The following is a 15926-nucleotide window of genomic DNA, read 5'->3' on the forward strand; positions in this document are numbered from 1 at the left end:
TGCCCCGTAGGCAGTGACAAAGAACAGGGCAGACAGAGACAGTCCGAGGCTCAGGCTGAGGCGCTCTTTGGTGACACTGCTCATTGAAATGCTTCCACCAGCCACAGGCCGCTCTAGACACTGGCCACCTTCTTGCTGTGACACCTGCCTCCAGGACAAGGCAGCTGTGCCTTTACTTTCCTCACTTGTCCTGAGGACCTATTTGGAGACGCTCAGGTACAGATTCGTAACTATAGAGTCACGGCGTTCTCCACTGCTCAGTCTCTCTCTGCTGACACTGCTAATTCTCCCTCAGGCAAGGCTCTGTTCCTCCTCTCTCCGATTTAGAGACTCACCTCGTGCACCGGGGCGTCGCCCATTCCCCTCCTCAGCCACTCGGGTGCCTTGTACGTGGCCCCACTGTTGTGCTAAATAAGAGAGTCTTGGAGGGGAAGGCAAAGGGTAATGTACTTCATGTCCCCTCCCCACCTCAGGGAGACCTCTTCCCCTTTTTGTTTTCCTCCAGGACCCTTGTCAGGACTTCAGGGAAGCAAGCAGCAGCGTAATAAACTGGAAAAACACTTTGGGGAAGGATGATACAAGTGAGAGCCAACCACAAGGAGCTCTGAGAATTGTGGGTTCGGAACCTCAGGGAATGAGGCCTCTGATGACACGGGAGTATAGAATGGGCAGTGGGGCCGACCTAGCCAGCTGTCCCAGCGCTCTTCTGCACAGATCTGAATCAAGGCCGAGAAGCCACAAAGTCCTACTCTGCAGGTATTATACATGACTATGTATATGCTAGTATAAAACTAAAACAAAAGTTCTAACATGTTGACAGTAGTTAATGTCCTGAATAACAGGACATAATTTTTTTCTCCCGTCGCCTAACTTGTCTTCTTCAATTGCCTTCTAGTACTTGAGTATCTGAATGTCAGAATCTCTCCCCCTACCTGAGAACAAAGGCGAGAATAGGAGAAGGCGTAGATGCTTTAAAAATAAACCCAGACACAGAATAGTAGCAGTTACCATTTGATCACCAAAAAAAAAAAAAAAAAAAAAAAAAATGTGGATCTGAAGCACCCAAGGGCCAGTATAGGCAAAAGATGCGGCCTCAGTAAGAAAACGGCAGCTGCTGCAGGAATCACTGTCATGTGGGGGGGACACAGAGTTGGGTCCAGCCACCTTTTCACTGCTGCGGCTTTGTGAAAAAGGGGGGCATGATGATCTGCATGGCCCGTATCACTAGGGAAAGCTGGCCAAGACAGGAGGTGATGGACATTTGGAGCTGGCCAGGGTCATCGGCAGTCAAGCGGCTACGAGGTAGGAAAAAATAAGTCAAGTTAGAGGGCCGGTGGGGCACATTCCCCGCTCCGCCCCTTCACACAGCAACGATCCTAGAGCACCACACTCCTTCCTTCGACTCACTCCTTTCCTGTTTCCCTTGTCTCCGTTACAGCTCCTCCGGAATTGACCTTGTCCCTGGTCACCTGCCACCACCCTCTCCCTGGACCGTTCTAGAACTAACACAGTCAGGATGCTGCCGTTCACATGGAGCTCCTCCCGAACTGGCTCCTGGAGCTCCTCGTTTGGAGTCAGGAACCTGTGGGCAATCTCCGCATCCATGGCCGAGGGGAAAGGTATAGTGAGGGTGCTGGTGGAGACTGGGTTAAGGCACCATCCACAGTACTAATTTTGCCTGTGCCTCAGGCCTCCTCTTCAGTGAGGCCTGCCTTCCCCACCCCAGGCTGACCCTCAGGCTGTCCACAACCTCCCACCCTATACAGCCAGGCCACCCCGGATAGCATTGTCCCTACCGCTTCAGTCCCATCAGGCGGTCCACCCCACTCCCCATCCTCTGTCAGCACGGGCCAAACCCTAGCCGATACCCTCCAGGTGCCCGGAGCTCCCTCCTGCTCCCCTTTCAACTCCACTTCCCCAAGTCTCCCCCCCACACCCCACCCCGCCGCGCGCCAGACCACCTCCAGCCCATCCCCCTGCCGTCCAGCCCGCTGGGACTCCTTGAATAGGATACAACTGAAGCAGTCGGTTACCAGGACCTCTAGCGCCAGGCGCGGCATCTCCACCAGGACCTGGTGTGTAGGGTGCCCGCTCCATTTGGAGAGCGCCACCAGAGGCGGCACCTACCTCTCCCACAATGCTGGTTCTTTCCGGATCGCTCAGGCCTCCGGGGTTGCTGGGATGGCCAGGGTCACAGGCACCACCCGAACCACCAGGGACTCTGGGGCCACTGACACCACGAGGTCCACCTGGCACACACTGGCCACCACCTGCTGCGCCCACCACCACGCCCACGGCACCCGTGCCTTCGTCTGCTGCCCTCACGGGGCCTCCACCAGCCACCTGAGACCCAACTTTGAATCCGCCCACCCTCTCAAGGCATCACTGAAGGACAAAGCGCTCTCTCACAATGCTTCACCCCTTTACTCCACAATGCAATTCCGGATGCCCAGAGCAACTGTCCACACGGACCACTGGTAATGCCTCCTGACCTGTGATTGGTTCCCACCAAGCAGTCCCTTCTGTAGCCAATCAGTTCTCACCTATGAAGCTCCACCCCTTAGAGTGCCACGACACCCTAGGGCGTCTGCCCAAATGGGCACCCGCGTCGATGCGTCTGCCTGAACCAGCCGTGCCACGAGCCTTCGACGGCCCGCCAGCTGCGATATCCAGGAAGCCTCTGCCTGACACTACTCCCCACACGGTGGTGCGGCTCATGGTCCCCACTGTCCATGCCCAAACAGACTGCCATGGCCCAACTCCTAAAGCCTCTGAGCACGTGACTGAGCTGTGTAGAACTCCGTGACTCTATAGTCACGAATCTGTACCTGAGCGTCTCCGAATAGGTCCTCAGGACAAGTGAGGAAAGTAAAGGCACAGCTGCCTTGTCCTGGAGGCAGGTGTCACAGCAAGAAGGTGGCCAGTGTCTAGAGCGGCCTGTGGCTGGTGGAAGCATTTCAATGAGCAGTGTCACCAAAGAGCGCCTCAGCCTGAGCCTCGGACTGTCTCTGTCTGCCCTGTTCTTTGTCACTGTCTACGGGGCAGGCAGCTCTCATCTCCGGGCACGGGCAGGAGGAACCTGCAGCCGGAAAACAAGGATCTTTCAACACATGCGTGTCTATAAACGAAGCACCGCATCGTTAGAATGAAAGATAAAAACCATATGATCATCTCCCTAGGTGCAGAAAACGCGTTTGACAAAATAGAACATATTTCCATGATAAAAATCCTCCACGAATGGGGGCAGAGAAAAGTTGTATAGCTCAATACCACAAAGCCCACATACGACAAAACCCACAGCTGACATCATACGCAACAGTGAGAGGTTGAAAGCTTTCCCTCTAGAATCAAGAACAAGGCAAGGCTGGTCAGAGACGTACCGGGTTAAATTTCAATCCTTGACGTTGAAATGTGTTGAGAATTGGTCCGTGGCTCAGAAAATGCTTTATCTTGGCGAACATACTTGTACTTGAAAACAATGTGTAGTGGACACACATGTGAAATTCAGATCTCCTGTTTAGTGTTCTAAAGACATCGGTCAAGGTAGGTGATACCACTGATCGTATGTTCTATGTCAGGGGACAACAAACTTTTCACATAAAAGAGGCCCCGGGCTGGATTTGGCCAGGAGGCGGTAGTTTGCCAATCCCTGCTCTATTTCTTTTAACAGAGTGTGTTGTCTCTCTCTCTCGCTTGCTGAGAGAGGATGTTAAAAACTCCAACCGTGATTTTGGACTTGTCCCTTTCACCTATTAATCTCAAAAATTCTTGCATCGCGCGTGTGTCTGCGTGCGTGCGTGTGTGTGTGTGTGCGTGTGTGTTAAGTTTATTTATTTTGAGAGAGGGGGAGAGAGAGAGCCAGTGGGGGAGGGGCAGAGACAGAGGGGGACAGAGGATCCAAAGCAGGCTCGGTGCCGACGGGCAGAGAGCCCGACGCTGGGCTGGAACTCACCAACGGTGACATCATGACCTGAGCCGAAGTCAGACGCTTACCGACTGAGTCACCCAGGCGCCCCGTGCATTTTGAAGGTGTGTCATTAGGCACAGACATATTTATGATCATTTTCTCTTCCAGATGGATTCATTGCTGCTGTTACTAGTATGAAACGCATCCCTTCATCTTTGGTAACACAGTTTTCCTCGAAGTCTGATTTCTCTAATATCGATATAACCACATCAGGCTTCTTTGCTCACTATTTATTCGTAAGTCCTTTTCCATCCTCTTACTTGTAACCTATTGGTGTCTTTGTATCTTGAATGTGGCTCACGTAGACAGCGTGTAGTTTGGTCACTTAAAGAAAGCACCCTTCTAACGATGTCTGCTTTTAAATTGGACTGCTTGGCAAATTCACATTTAATACGATTACCGATATGGTCGGATGTAAGTCTGCCATTTTGCTATTCAGTTTTTGTTTGTCCCCTCTCTTTTTTTGTTTTTGCTCAGCTTATTTGAGGCAAAATGCACGTATGGGAAGTTGCACACATTTAAGCGTACGGTTTCATGAGTTACGACAAAGGTGTCCACAGCCAAAGCCGAGATACAGAACATTCCCATCGCTCTCACAGTCGCCCTTGTGCCTCCGTGCAGACAATGTCCTCCTCTACAGTCTGCCCCCACACAGCAAATTCAGCTTAGATTTTGCCTTTTCTGGAATTTCCAGGAATCACACAGTATGTCCATCCTTCTTTGTTGCTGACCGGTATTCCATTGCGTGGATGTACCGTAACTTAGGCTTAACCACTCACCTGCTATTGGACGTTTGGCTTGTTTCCAAACTGCGGTTATCGTTAATCAAGTTGATACGAAGATTCACGTACAAGTCTTTGCACACACATATATTTTTAATTCCCTTGTGTAACTAGCAGAAGTGGGATTTCTGGGTCACATGGTAAGCGTAAGTGTGACTGTATAAGAAACGGAAGCACTGTTTTCCGATGTGATCATACCAATTTACAGTCCCACCAGTGACATGTGAACTTTCCATTGTGTCTGTATCCTCTTTTAGTCATCCTGTGTCTCCCGACTTTATTCCTCTTTTGCAAGTTCGAGCTGCCTATTCCAGGTTCTTTGCATTTGGATATACACTTTGGAATCAGCTTGTCCATTTCTGCGTTATCACGATTTTTACTGGGTTTGCAATGAATTTCTAGAATGGTGTGGTGGGAGTGTACATCTTAAGAATACAGGGCCTTGGGGCACCTGGGTGGCTCAGTCGATTAAGCGTCTGACTCTTGATTACGGCTCAGGTCATGATCTCACGGTTTGTGAGACCGGGCCCAGAGTCGGGGTGTGCACTGACAGCTCCGAGCCTGCTTGGGATATTCTCTCTCTCTCTCTCTCTCTCTCTCTCCCTCCCTCCCTCCCTCTCTCGCTCCCTCTCTCTCTCTCTGCCCCTCCCCTGCTCATGCTCTCTCTGTCTCTTCCAAAATAAATAAATAAACGCTAAAAGAAAAAAGAATACAGGATCTTCCGCTCCACGCATAGGATGCGTTTCTCCATTTTTGTAAGCTTTCTTTCACTTATCAATAGGTTTTAGTGTTCACCGTAAAGGTTTTGCACATATGTTATTACATGTGTCCCCAAATACTTCATGTTTGGGGATGCTATTATAAATGGTAGTGATTTTTTAAAATGTCACTCTTCTTTTTTTTGTACATCACTTAGGGGTTTCTACGTAAACAAGCATGTCATCTCTGAATAAAGATAATCCCTTTTCTTTTTTTGCAATCTGTGTCACTACTTTTATTCCTCTTTCTTGCCTAGTGCACTGCCTAGGATTTCCAGGACAGTGTTGAATGGAAGTGGTGAACATCCATACCTTGTTTCTCAAACTTTGCGGGCGAGGGAGCGGGGGCGGTGATTCTATCTTTCACCATTAAGTATCATGTTAGCTGTAGGATTTTTGTAGGTTCCCTTTATCAGATTAAGAACGTTTCCCTCTAGTCCTAGTTTTCCGAGAGTTTTTGTCACGAGTGGTTGTTGGATATTGTCTGATGCTTTTTTTCTGTGTCTGTTGAAATGATCACATGTTTTTTCTCCTTTATTTTCTTAATATGACAGATGACACTGATTGACTTTTTTGTTTTTAATGAAAACCAATTCTTGGGATAAACCCCACTTGGCCATGATGGTATCATCCTCTTTGTATGTTGCTGGGTTGAATTTGCTAATATCGAATCAAGTTCTTTTGTGTGTGTGACTTCCTGAAGGATATTGCCCTGTGGTTTTCTTTTCTTGCAATGTCTTCATCTGGTTTTGGGGTTGTGTAATGCTGGCCTCATAAGATGATTTGGGAAATGTTTCTCCTCCTTTGCTTCCTGAAAGCATTTGCGTAGGATTGGTGATAGTTCTCCTTTAAGTATTTGGAGGTAGCCACTAGTAAAGCCACGGGGGCCTGGAGTTTTCGGCTCCATTGCTTTCATAGATATTCGGGTCTTCTATTTCTTCTTGAGTCAGTTTTGGTAAGTTGTGTCATTCAAGGAATTTGTCCATTTCATCTAAATTGGGAAACTTACCCACAAATATTGTTCCTAATATTCCCTGGTTACACTTTATTTTTCAAAATCAGCTTTATTGGTATTTTTAGAAAAACATTTTTTTAACATGTATTTATTTTTGCGACAGAGAGAGACAGAGCATGAATGAACGGGGGAGGGTCAGAGAGAGGGAGACACAGAATCTGAAACAGGATCCAGGCTCTGAGCTGTCAGCACAGAGCCCGACGCGGGGCTCGAACTCACGGACCGCGAGATCATGACCTGAGCCGAAGTCGGTCGCTCAACCGACTGAGCCACCCAGGCGCCCCTGGTATGTTTTTTGTTTGTTTGTTTGTTTGTTTGTTTGTTTTAAAGAAGCTTTCAGGGACACCTGGGTGGCTCAGTCGGTTGAGCGTCCGACTTTGGCTCAGGTCACGATCTGGCAGTTGGTGAGTTCAGGCCCCACATGGGGCTCGCTGCTGTCAGCGCAGTTCACTTCAGATCCTCTGTCCCCCTCTCCCTGCCCCTCCCCACATGCACTCTCTCAAAAATGAATAAAACCTTTAAAAAGTGGGGGAGAGGGCGCCTGAGTGGCTCAGTCGGTTAAAGGTCTGACTTCGGCTCAGGTCATGATCTCACGGTCCGTCCGTCGGTTCGAGCCCCGCATCGGACTCTGTGCTGCCGGCTCAGAGCCTGGAGCCTGGAGCCTGTTGCGGATTCTGTGTCCCCCCTCTCTCTTTGCTCCTCCCCCACTCGCTCCCTGTCTCTCTCTGTGTCAAAAATAAACATTAAAACAGAAAAGAAAGAAAGGAAAAAAAGGCTTTCCGCTTCATGGATTTTCCTCTATTGTTTGTCCATTTAACGTTTTATTCATATCTCCTCTTAGCTTCATTATTTCTTTCCTACTGTGTATTTAGGTTTTGATTTTATGTCTTCTTCACAAAGTGACCCCTCTATCGTTAGCAAACGTCCTCCACCCCATCGTATTCCTTGTCCTGAAGTCTGTTCTGCCTGCTCTTAATATAGCTACTCAAACTTTCTTATTAGAAGACTTGCATGGTGTATCTTTGCCCATCTTTTTACTTTTACCGTATCTGTGTCTTCATAGAGCACATTTCTTACGCGTAGCATATAGTTTTGCTTTGCCTTTTTATCCAGTCTGGCAATCTCCGTGTTTTAGTTGCCACGTTTAGACCATTTAGAATAAATGTAACGAGGGGTATCGTTGAGTTTCCATCTACCATCCTGCTATTTATTTTCTGTTTGCCCCATGTGTTCTGCGTTCCCCTCTCTGTCTTTTCGCGACTCCTTTCAGATTGAGTAATTTCTAGAAATTCACTTTATCTCCGCCAGAGAAGTGTACATATTAACCCTAGGGTTCTAGGGATCCTAATATGTGTTTTACCTCATTATAGACCACCTTCAAGTAATTTCAAATCACTTCGCACGTAACGTAAGAACATTACAGCAGTACCCTTCCAACCACCCACTGGTGTCCTTTGTGCTGTTGTTGTCATACCTTTTATTTCTATAGCAGTTACACACCCCACGCCGTGTTGTCAATAATTTTGCTTTAGATGGTTTGCGACGATTGAGAGACATTTTGAAGGGAGAAAAAAATGTTTACATTTACCCACATACTTTCCAGTTCTGGAACCCGCTTCATTACTTCATGTAGGTCCAAGTTCCCACGTGCTATCATCCTTGCTTGTGGAGAACAGCCTTTAACATTTGTTGTAGTGCAGGTTTTCCGCTGACAACGAGTTAATCTCAGCTTTTATATGTCTGAAAAAGTCTTTATTTTGCTTCCTTTTTTCATGGAGGTAAAATCGAGATAACATAAAATAAACCATCTGAGAGTGAACAGTCGAGTGGCATTTAGCACATTCCCATGTAAAAGGGTTGCCGAGCAGGGCTGGCACAATGAAGAGAGCAGCTGGGGAAATCGGACAAGCTAGCCTTGGATAGGAGGGCAGGGCTCTCTTCCACCGAGGCAGGGGATAGGCAAGGGCGTTTGCTGCTGTGGGCCAGTCCGAAGATGTGATATGGGGCACGGAGCTGACAGACTTCTTGCCCGATGGTCAGAGAGGAGAGGAGAGGAGAGGAGAGGAGAGGAGAGGAGAGGAGGGAGAGCGTATCACAGAGGGCCTGGTAGGTCGCCGGGGGGACTTTGGCTTTGACGCTGAGTGAGATGGGAGGCACTGAAAGGTTCAGAGCGGGAGGAGGAGGGACCTGACTAGTGTCCTATCACTGCTCCTGAGTTGGGGCTCTGCTGGGTTGGTGAGGGTGAAATAAGGGGACCACTGCAGGTAATTACGAGGTCTAGGGTCCTTATTCAGGTAGAAGCTTCTGAGGGACCGACTTTGATATCCTTGCAGGAGGTGCATGCACCGTGGCTTCAAGGTCTGTGCACCTTGTCTTGGTGTGGGGTTACCGATTCCATTCTACTGGCCTCGACCTTACCGCTGGCCTCCTGAACCTAGCCTCACTCCCCCAATTCTGAGTCTTATTTTCTTAAGCTTGAAACCTGTCTCTTTTTCTTGTTGTTGTTGTTGTCTCTGGACCTTCCCTCACCCCTGCTGCCTTGTGCAAATTGGAACTCCACACTTGGATCCTCATCTGACTCTGAGTTGGACTCTACAGGTGCAGGTTTCTGCGCATGGTTCCGGGCAGCTGGGGAATGAGACCCGAGTGTCGCTGTTCCTTCTGGAAGGGCTGGCCGACGCAGAGGAGTTGAGGCCCTTGCTCTTTGTGATCTTTCTGCTGGTCCACAGCGTGGCTGGGCATTGCCAGCCTTACTGTGATGGACTCCCGACTCCACACTCCCATGTACGACTTCTTAGTCAACCTCTCACTGCTGGACACTGCCTATATCTCCAGCACGGGGCCTCAGGTGCTGGAACACCTGCTGGCAGCAGTGCGGACCGTGCCCTATCGTGCTTGTCTTCCCCAGATCTTCTTTCTCCACTTCCTGGCTCCCTGGGAGTGCTTCCTGCTCACAGCCATGGCCTGTGACCGCTATGCAGCCATCGGCCGGCCACCGCACCACCTAGTCCTCTTGGGCCGTCGGACGGACCCGGGCAGGAATGGCTTCCACCTCCCGCCTGCTTGCCTTGGCCGATGCGTTCGCCCACACCGTCCTTGCAGCTCCACTGAGGTTCTGCGGGCCTCGCCTCATCACCCACTTCTCCTGTGGCCTCCCTCCACTGACCAGACTCTCTTGCTCAAGCACGTGGGCCAGCGAGCTTGCCCTGTTCGTCTTCAGTTTCGTGGTGGCTCTTGCACCCCGTGCCCCGGTTGCGATCTCCTGTGTACGTGTTGTGGCTGCGATTCTCAGGATTCACTCCGCTGACGGCCGAAGAAAAGCCTTTTCCACCTGTGGTGCTCACACCACCGTGGTCTGCATTTTCTACATCGCTCCAGTCCTCTGCTACATCCTCCCCAGCTCTGCGTGCTCTGGCTTGCGGGACCGGGCGCTCCCTGTGCTGTACGTGGTCCTCACCCCCATGCTCAACCCCGTCATCTACAGCATGCGAAACAAGGAGGTGAAGAGGGCTTTGTTCAAGGCCCTCGGGAAAGAAAGTGCCTCCTAGGCACTGGTCACATCAAATCAACGAGGAGTGTCCCCGGCTCAGGAGTTTCTCACATCCGAATGTGCTCCCAGTGCTAGGTGCCTGTCAGTCTCCACCTGCTCCACACCCCACCCTCGTCGCACACTGGATGCCATATGGATCCCTCCCTGTACAATGTATTACACGAAGGCACCAATTTTGCTGTGGACCAGAGCCAGGCTGTGACGTTTGCATTGGACATGGCAAGGGGCATGGCCCTCGTACACACTCTAGAGCCCCTCATCCCACGACACGCGCTCAGCAGCCGTAGTGTAATGATTGATGAGGACATGACTGCCCGAACCAGCACGGCCGACGTCAGGTTCTCCTTCCAATGCCCTGGGCGCAGGTATGCACCTGCCTGGGTGGCCCCTGAAGCTCTGCAGAAGAAGCCTGAAGACACAAACAGACGCTGAGCAGACACGGGGAGTTTTGCAGTGCTTCTGTGGGAACTGGTGACACGGGAGGTACCCTTTGCTGACCTCTCCAACACGGAGATTGGAATGAAGGTGGCACTGGAAGGCCTTCGGCCTACCATCCCACCAGGCATTTCCCCCCATGTGTGTAAGCTCATGAAGATCTTCTCCAGGGTGGGGCTGGCACATGCCAGTGCTTTGGGGGTGAATCCAATCACACAGGAGTTTGAAATGTCATGCACGTGATCCATTTGGTGAATCCTATTTTGGGTGCCAGGTTTCCCCCCATTTTCAGCAACGATCAAATATTTCTGTTGCTCTTTTTTTCCCCCCCCTCTTTCTAAAACACTGCTTTCTATTTATGGAAGTAAAACATGGTCATTGCATAGGTTGTGCAGTTACAGAAACTTACAAAGTGACCAAAAAAGAAAAAAATGCCCTCTATAACCTCACCACCGCGAGAGAACCTCACTGTAAACATTTTGATGGTTTATTTCAGGTTTCTTCTTGCACTACAAATGTATGTGCACGGGCGCCTGGGTGGCTCAGCCGGTTGAGCGTCCGACTTCGGCTCAGGTCCTGATCTTGCGGTTCGTGAGTTCGGGTCCCACGTCGGGCTCTGGTGCTGACAGCTCAGAGCCTGGAGCCTTGCTTTGGATTCTGTGTCCCCCTCTCTCTCCGCCCCACCCCTGCTGTGCTCTGTCTCTCTGTCTCTCTGTCTCTCTGTCTCTCTCTGTCTTTCAAAAAAAATGAATATACTTAAAAAATTTTTAAAAAACCAAATGTACGTGCATACACATATAAAGTAGGCAAGCAAAACTGGAATCATAGTGCACTTACAGCTCCGAACGCTTAGATATTTAAATTTTTTTCCACTATAATGTATGCGTGTTATAAAATCATTCATGCCTTACACAAAGGTGTGTTGTTAGAAAGTAAACATTTCCCATAAACTCAGTGTCTGCAGTAACCATTATGACCAGTTTTACGTGCGTCCTCCCAGACTTTTTCCTAGGATATATTCATCTGCGTTTATAACGGTTTTTCTTTTGCTTGTTTGCATACATAGGATCATACCGATCAAGTAGGCAGTTGGTTAGACATGAGCCAGAGGCAAAGGCGGTGTTAAATAGGTGACACGTTAGAAGCCTGAGGGCACAATGTCCTGACTTTGTGGCTGTTAACATCCTGGTCCTATGGCTTCCAACACCCCCAGGTTGACAGACCAAGGGCCACAGGTGCAGAACAGGGGCTCTCCTCTTCAACCTTGGTTGGCCTCAGGGTAACCTACAGCTTCATTATACTAGATTTACCTCGTTTTGTTTTCAACTCTCCCCGCCCAAGGGAAGATGGCCATGGACTCTTCTGGCCAGAACCTTGTGGGCGGGGCCAGAAAAACTCCCCCTCCCAACCGGTAGGAGGAGTTGCCCACATGATGGGAAGCACCCTCAGTGGGAGACCCCCCTAGCTGTGACCCATCCGGAACCTATGCAAACATACAGAGAAAAGGCACCCCAAACCCCAGACACCTCTGGGCCTGTCCGCTCTGCCACCTGGAGAGTGCACTGTCCTTAATAAACTGCTTTGTGCTTGCTACTTTCCTTCTGGCTGTCCTTATTTGAGCGCAGATCCTCATGGAAACGTTCCGTGGGGGATCCAAGAGTGGAGGCTTCCATTCACGCTATGTAGACGCTCCCACTGGTAAACAATACCCTGTACCAAATTGGCTGTTTATAATCCTTATTCCAGGAATCCCATGGTCCTGTCATTTGTACAATCTTCTACTGGGCTGTTTGTGTCTTTTATGGATTTATTTGCTAAGGGTCACTTGTGTTTTGAAGATACTCACTTTAGTTTGCCCTTTGGGTTACTAATGTCTTCCTAACTTGTCTTTCCATTTTGTTTATGATGTTTTCTTCCCTAACAGAGCTTAACACCTTTGTGTAATTAGACACTGGTGTTGGTTTATTTGTGGTTGTGGCTGTTTGCTTCTGGATTTCGCACCCTGCTTTGTTTACTGTTTGACTTAGGAATAAGGTCAAGACCGGCTTTCTTTTTCTTCTGACTCGAGTAACCCAAATAATTTCACCATTGCTCTTTACGTACTCTTTCAAGTTGGGTTTGACTCTGGCTTCTGGCTCTTCATTTTACATCTCTTTCTCCAGGCACAGCTCTGGCTTGGTCCCTTAGAACACTGCTTGTGTCCTGGCTGAGAAACCTTACCCTCCCATGAGGACATGGGACTTGTGCTCGACTTTGGACATCAACTTTGCAGCCACCCATCTGGGCCTTTCTCCCCATATCCTTCACTCTCCTACATAGTAGAATAATGCTCCCTCAGCCGCTAACCAGGTAATATGCCGTAATTACAGAAACCTGGATCAGTAGGTCATGGGGGAATGTACAGTTCCTACAAGATCGTGAACTCAATAACCTGAAAACTCCATCACCACTGAAACTAGGGTTGTGTGTATTTAAACATATATAGAAATATATTTCAATTTCTTTTATTTCTTTTGAGAGAGCGCGCACACATGCACGTGAGCGGGGGTTGGGGAAGCAGAAAGAGAGAGAGAGAGAGAGAGAGAGCGAGAGAGAGAGAGAATCTCAAGATGGCTCCATGCTCAGCACAGGGCCCTATGCAGGGCTCGATGCCAAGAACTGTGAGATCATGACCTGAGCCAAAATCAAGAGTCAGACGCTTCACCAACTGAGCCACCCAGGTGCCCCTGTACAATCTTTTTAAACAAAATATTCATGGTAGTATTATTTATAATAGGTTTTTCTTAACGAAAGAAGAAAACCCCAAATGCTCCGGTATCCCCAGTGCAACAGTCCTCTAATGCACTGATGCCCTAGCCTCTCTCTCTTTCATCTCGTTCTTGTCCTCATGTTTCTCCCTGCGCCCTTCGAAGGGCAATCCAAGCTGAGCCAATCAAATCTCTCTGTCGGTCGGTCTGTCTGTCCTCCTCTGTCTCTGTCTGTCCCTTCTCCCACACCAATCCCAACTTTCTCTACTGTAACCTTCGGGCCGTTTCCTCAGAGAGGCCATCCCAGATCACCTAGCCCAAATTTGCTGGAGAAACAAATGTGCAAGAAGAAATGAAGATGCAGGTTTAGACCCTGGTGAAGGCGACATTTCAATTCAGCGGAGACATATGGATTAGTCAATAAATGACATTGAGACACCTGAGGAACCTTGGGGGGAAGGGGACAAAATTAGACCAATGTCATCTTTCACACCACAATAAATTCCTTGTGTGTTAACATTTCAAAGTACTAGAAGATGGCACGAGGGACAAATTTTATAATTTTACAGTGGGGATGGCTTTCCCTTGGACATAAACTACAAAGATCATAATGACAAAAATGTACCACTTGCATACATTAAAAAAAAAAAAAAGAGGTTAGAGAGGGAGGGAGCCAAAACATAAGAGATTCTTAAAAACTGAGAACAAACTGAGGGTTGATGGGGGGGAGGGTGGGTGATGGGTATTGAGGAGGGCCCCTGTCGGGATGAGCACTGGGTGTTGTATGGAAACCAATTTGACAATAAACTTCATATTTAAATACAAGAAAAAGTTAAAAACCCTCCAGTACAGAATAGAACTATAAACAAGAATTCAGTGAAGCAATGAGGAAGGAAAGTATTTTCAATTACTTTGGCCAAGATTTGGTATCTTTGTATATAAAGAGCATTCACCAATCAATAAGTAAAATATGACTATTCCAATTGAAAAATTAATCAACGAGGGCCGCCTGGGTGGCTCAGTCAGGTAAGCACCTGAGTCGGTTTCGGCTCAGGTCATGATCTCACGGTTGGTGGGTTCAAGCACTGCGTCGGGCTCTGCACTCACAGCGCAGGAACTGCTTGGGTTCTCTCTCTCTCTCTGCCTTCTCCCCTTGCTCTGACACTGTAGCTGAAAATACACTCAGATGCGGAAAAATAGTTTTATTTTCTGCTGTAAGAACGCCCCTCCTCCAGCAATGGGGAAAAACAAGGCCCAAAGTCCAATACGAACAATTAGACCCCCGTAATAAAGCGGCAACCAGCATCGGAATGGACGCCCTAGGGAAGGAAGGGACGCTAGGTTACAATTAGCCCCTTTTGCCTGGCTCCGGCAATGTGAAAAACGGGGGCACGAAGCGCTGCATGGTCCAAACCAACAGGGAAAGCTGGTCAAGACAGGAGGCGATGGAAACCTGGAGTTGGCCAGGGTCTTCGGCAGTCAGTCGGCTAAAAGTGAGGGAAAAAGAAAATCCAAATGAAATGTCATCACTCTTGCCCCTATCTCTCTGCCCCCCCTCAGGTGGCCGCAGGCTCAGGGTGCCACACCTACCTCTTTGGACCTAACCTTTGGTGTCTCCAATTCACTATTAGAACGGCCCTCAGGAGATAGGCCCTAGCGACCTGACACCACCCCCCACGAGGGACCCGTTTGGAACTAACATAATTAGGACGTTGCCGAGTACCGTGAACTCCTTCCGAACTGCCCCGACCTGGGGCTGGCCCTGTGTTGCCAGACACTGGTGGGCCACCTGTGCCTCCGTGGGTGACGGGAAAGGCATGGTGACGTAGCTGGTAGCCATTCGGTTAAGGCATCATCGAAAACCGATCGCGTCGGTGCCTCAGGCGTCCTGACCACTCCGAGGCCTGCTTTCCCCACGGCCACTCTCCCCCCTCTCCATCCTCTCCGGTCCGCTCCCCTCCTTGCTGGTCCATCAGGCCGCCTCTCCCCGCCACCCCTCCCGGCCACCCCTGGCCCATCCGCCCCCCGGGCCGGTCCCTCCGGTGCCCCGGTCCCCCCCTCCCCTCCTTGCCCTGGACCCCCAGGCTGAACCCCCTCCCCTCCGCTCCCCGCCCCGTCGCCTCCTCTAGGCCCATCGCCCCGGCCACCCGCCACTCGGCCAAGAGGATACAACTGCAGCGGCTGGCTCCCCGGCCCTCCGGCTGTGGGCCCGCTGTGCCCACGGGGTCCCGGCAAAGGGTGTCCGCCAAGCCCTGGCACGGCAGCTGCGCCCGGGACGGGAGCACATGGCGCCTGCGCGACCCGCGGGGCCGCACCGGCCGCGGCACACTCCTCTCCCTCACCACCTCCACCGCCGGGGCCCTCGTGGCCTCCGGGGCCATCTGGGACACCGGGGTCTCCCGGGCCACGCTGACCCTCGGGACCGCCGGCCCCACCGCCTGCGCCTCGATCTGTGGCCTCCATGGTTCCCCGGCCTGGACTTCGGCTGAACCGCCGAGGGAACGAACGAACGAACGAACGAACGCACGAACTAACGAGGCTCCCTCGGGAAGCGGGTGACGTCACCTGCGCTCCCCGCGCACCTGCGCAAACCGGCCGGAGGCTAATGCCCAGAATCCCCTCCTGTAGGCCACTGGCACGTGACTGTTTCCGGCCCGGCCCGCCCCTCCCCC

The 15926-nt window shown here is 50.4% G+C and overlaps 3 protein-coding genes across 6 annotated transcripts; 1 reads left to right on the plus strand and 2 right to left on the minus strand.

Annotated features, from left to right (window-relative positions):
- Window positions 1–1017: 1017 nt before the first annotated feature.
- Window positions 1018–2151, minus strand: LOC123383382 (EKC/KEOPS complex subunit LAGE3-like). Its single transcript, XM_045050886.1, has 3 exons — window positions 2015–2151; window positions 1508–1633; window positions 1018–1295 (listed from the first exon to the last, which is right to left on the minus strand). The coding sequence occupies exons 1-3, from the start codon at window positions 2095–2097 to the stop codon at window positions 1169–1171; spliced, it is 336 nt and encodes a 111-aa protein (XP_044906821.1). The 5' UTR covers window positions 2098–2151; the 3' UTR covers window positions 1018–1168.
- Window positions 2152–2802: 651 nt separating this feature from the next.
- On the plus strand, window positions 2803–10754 carry LOC123383381 (olfactory receptor 3A3-like). The gene is given in 4 exon segments (XM_045050885.1): window positions 2803–3543; window positions 4076–4203; window positions 9121–9544; window positions 9546–10754. Coding segments are annotated over 2 exon segments (789 nt in total). The 5' UTR covers window positions 2803–3543; window positions 4076–4203; window positions 9121–9280; the 3' UTR covers window positions 10071–10754.
- A 3687-nt stretch (window positions 10755–14441) lies between these two features.
- LOC123383383 (cancer/testis antigen 1-like) lies at window positions 14442–15888 on the minus strand. Of its 4 annotated transcripts, none has more exons than XM_045050890.1 (3): window positions 15425–15888; window positions 14978–15090; window positions 14442–14741 (listed from the first exon to the last, which is right to left on the minus strand). In XM_045050890.1, the coding sequence occupies exons 1-3, from the start codon at window positions 15715–15717 to the stop codon at window positions 14734–14736; spliced, it is 414 nt and encodes a 137-aa protein (XP_044906825.1). In that variant the 5' UTR covers window positions 15718–15888; the 3' UTR covers window positions 14442–14733. The 4 variants fall into 4 exon arrangements, with proteins under 4 accessions (XP_044906825.1, XP_044906824.1, XP_044906826.1 ...); XM_045050889.1 differs by having other exon boundaries at window positions 14978–15083; window positions 15425–15866; XM_045050891.1 differs by having other exon boundaries at window positions 14955–15090; window positions 15425–15854.
- Between the last annotated feature and the right edge of the window lie 38 nt (window positions 15889–15926).

The sequence above is a fragment of the Felis catus genome, chromosome X (genome assembly GCF_018350175.1).
Source record: "Felis catus isolate Fca126 chromosome X, F.catus_Fca126_mat1.0, whole genome shotgun sequence".
NCBI lineage: Eukaryota > Metazoa > Chordata > Mammalia > Carnivora > Felidae > Felis > Felis catus.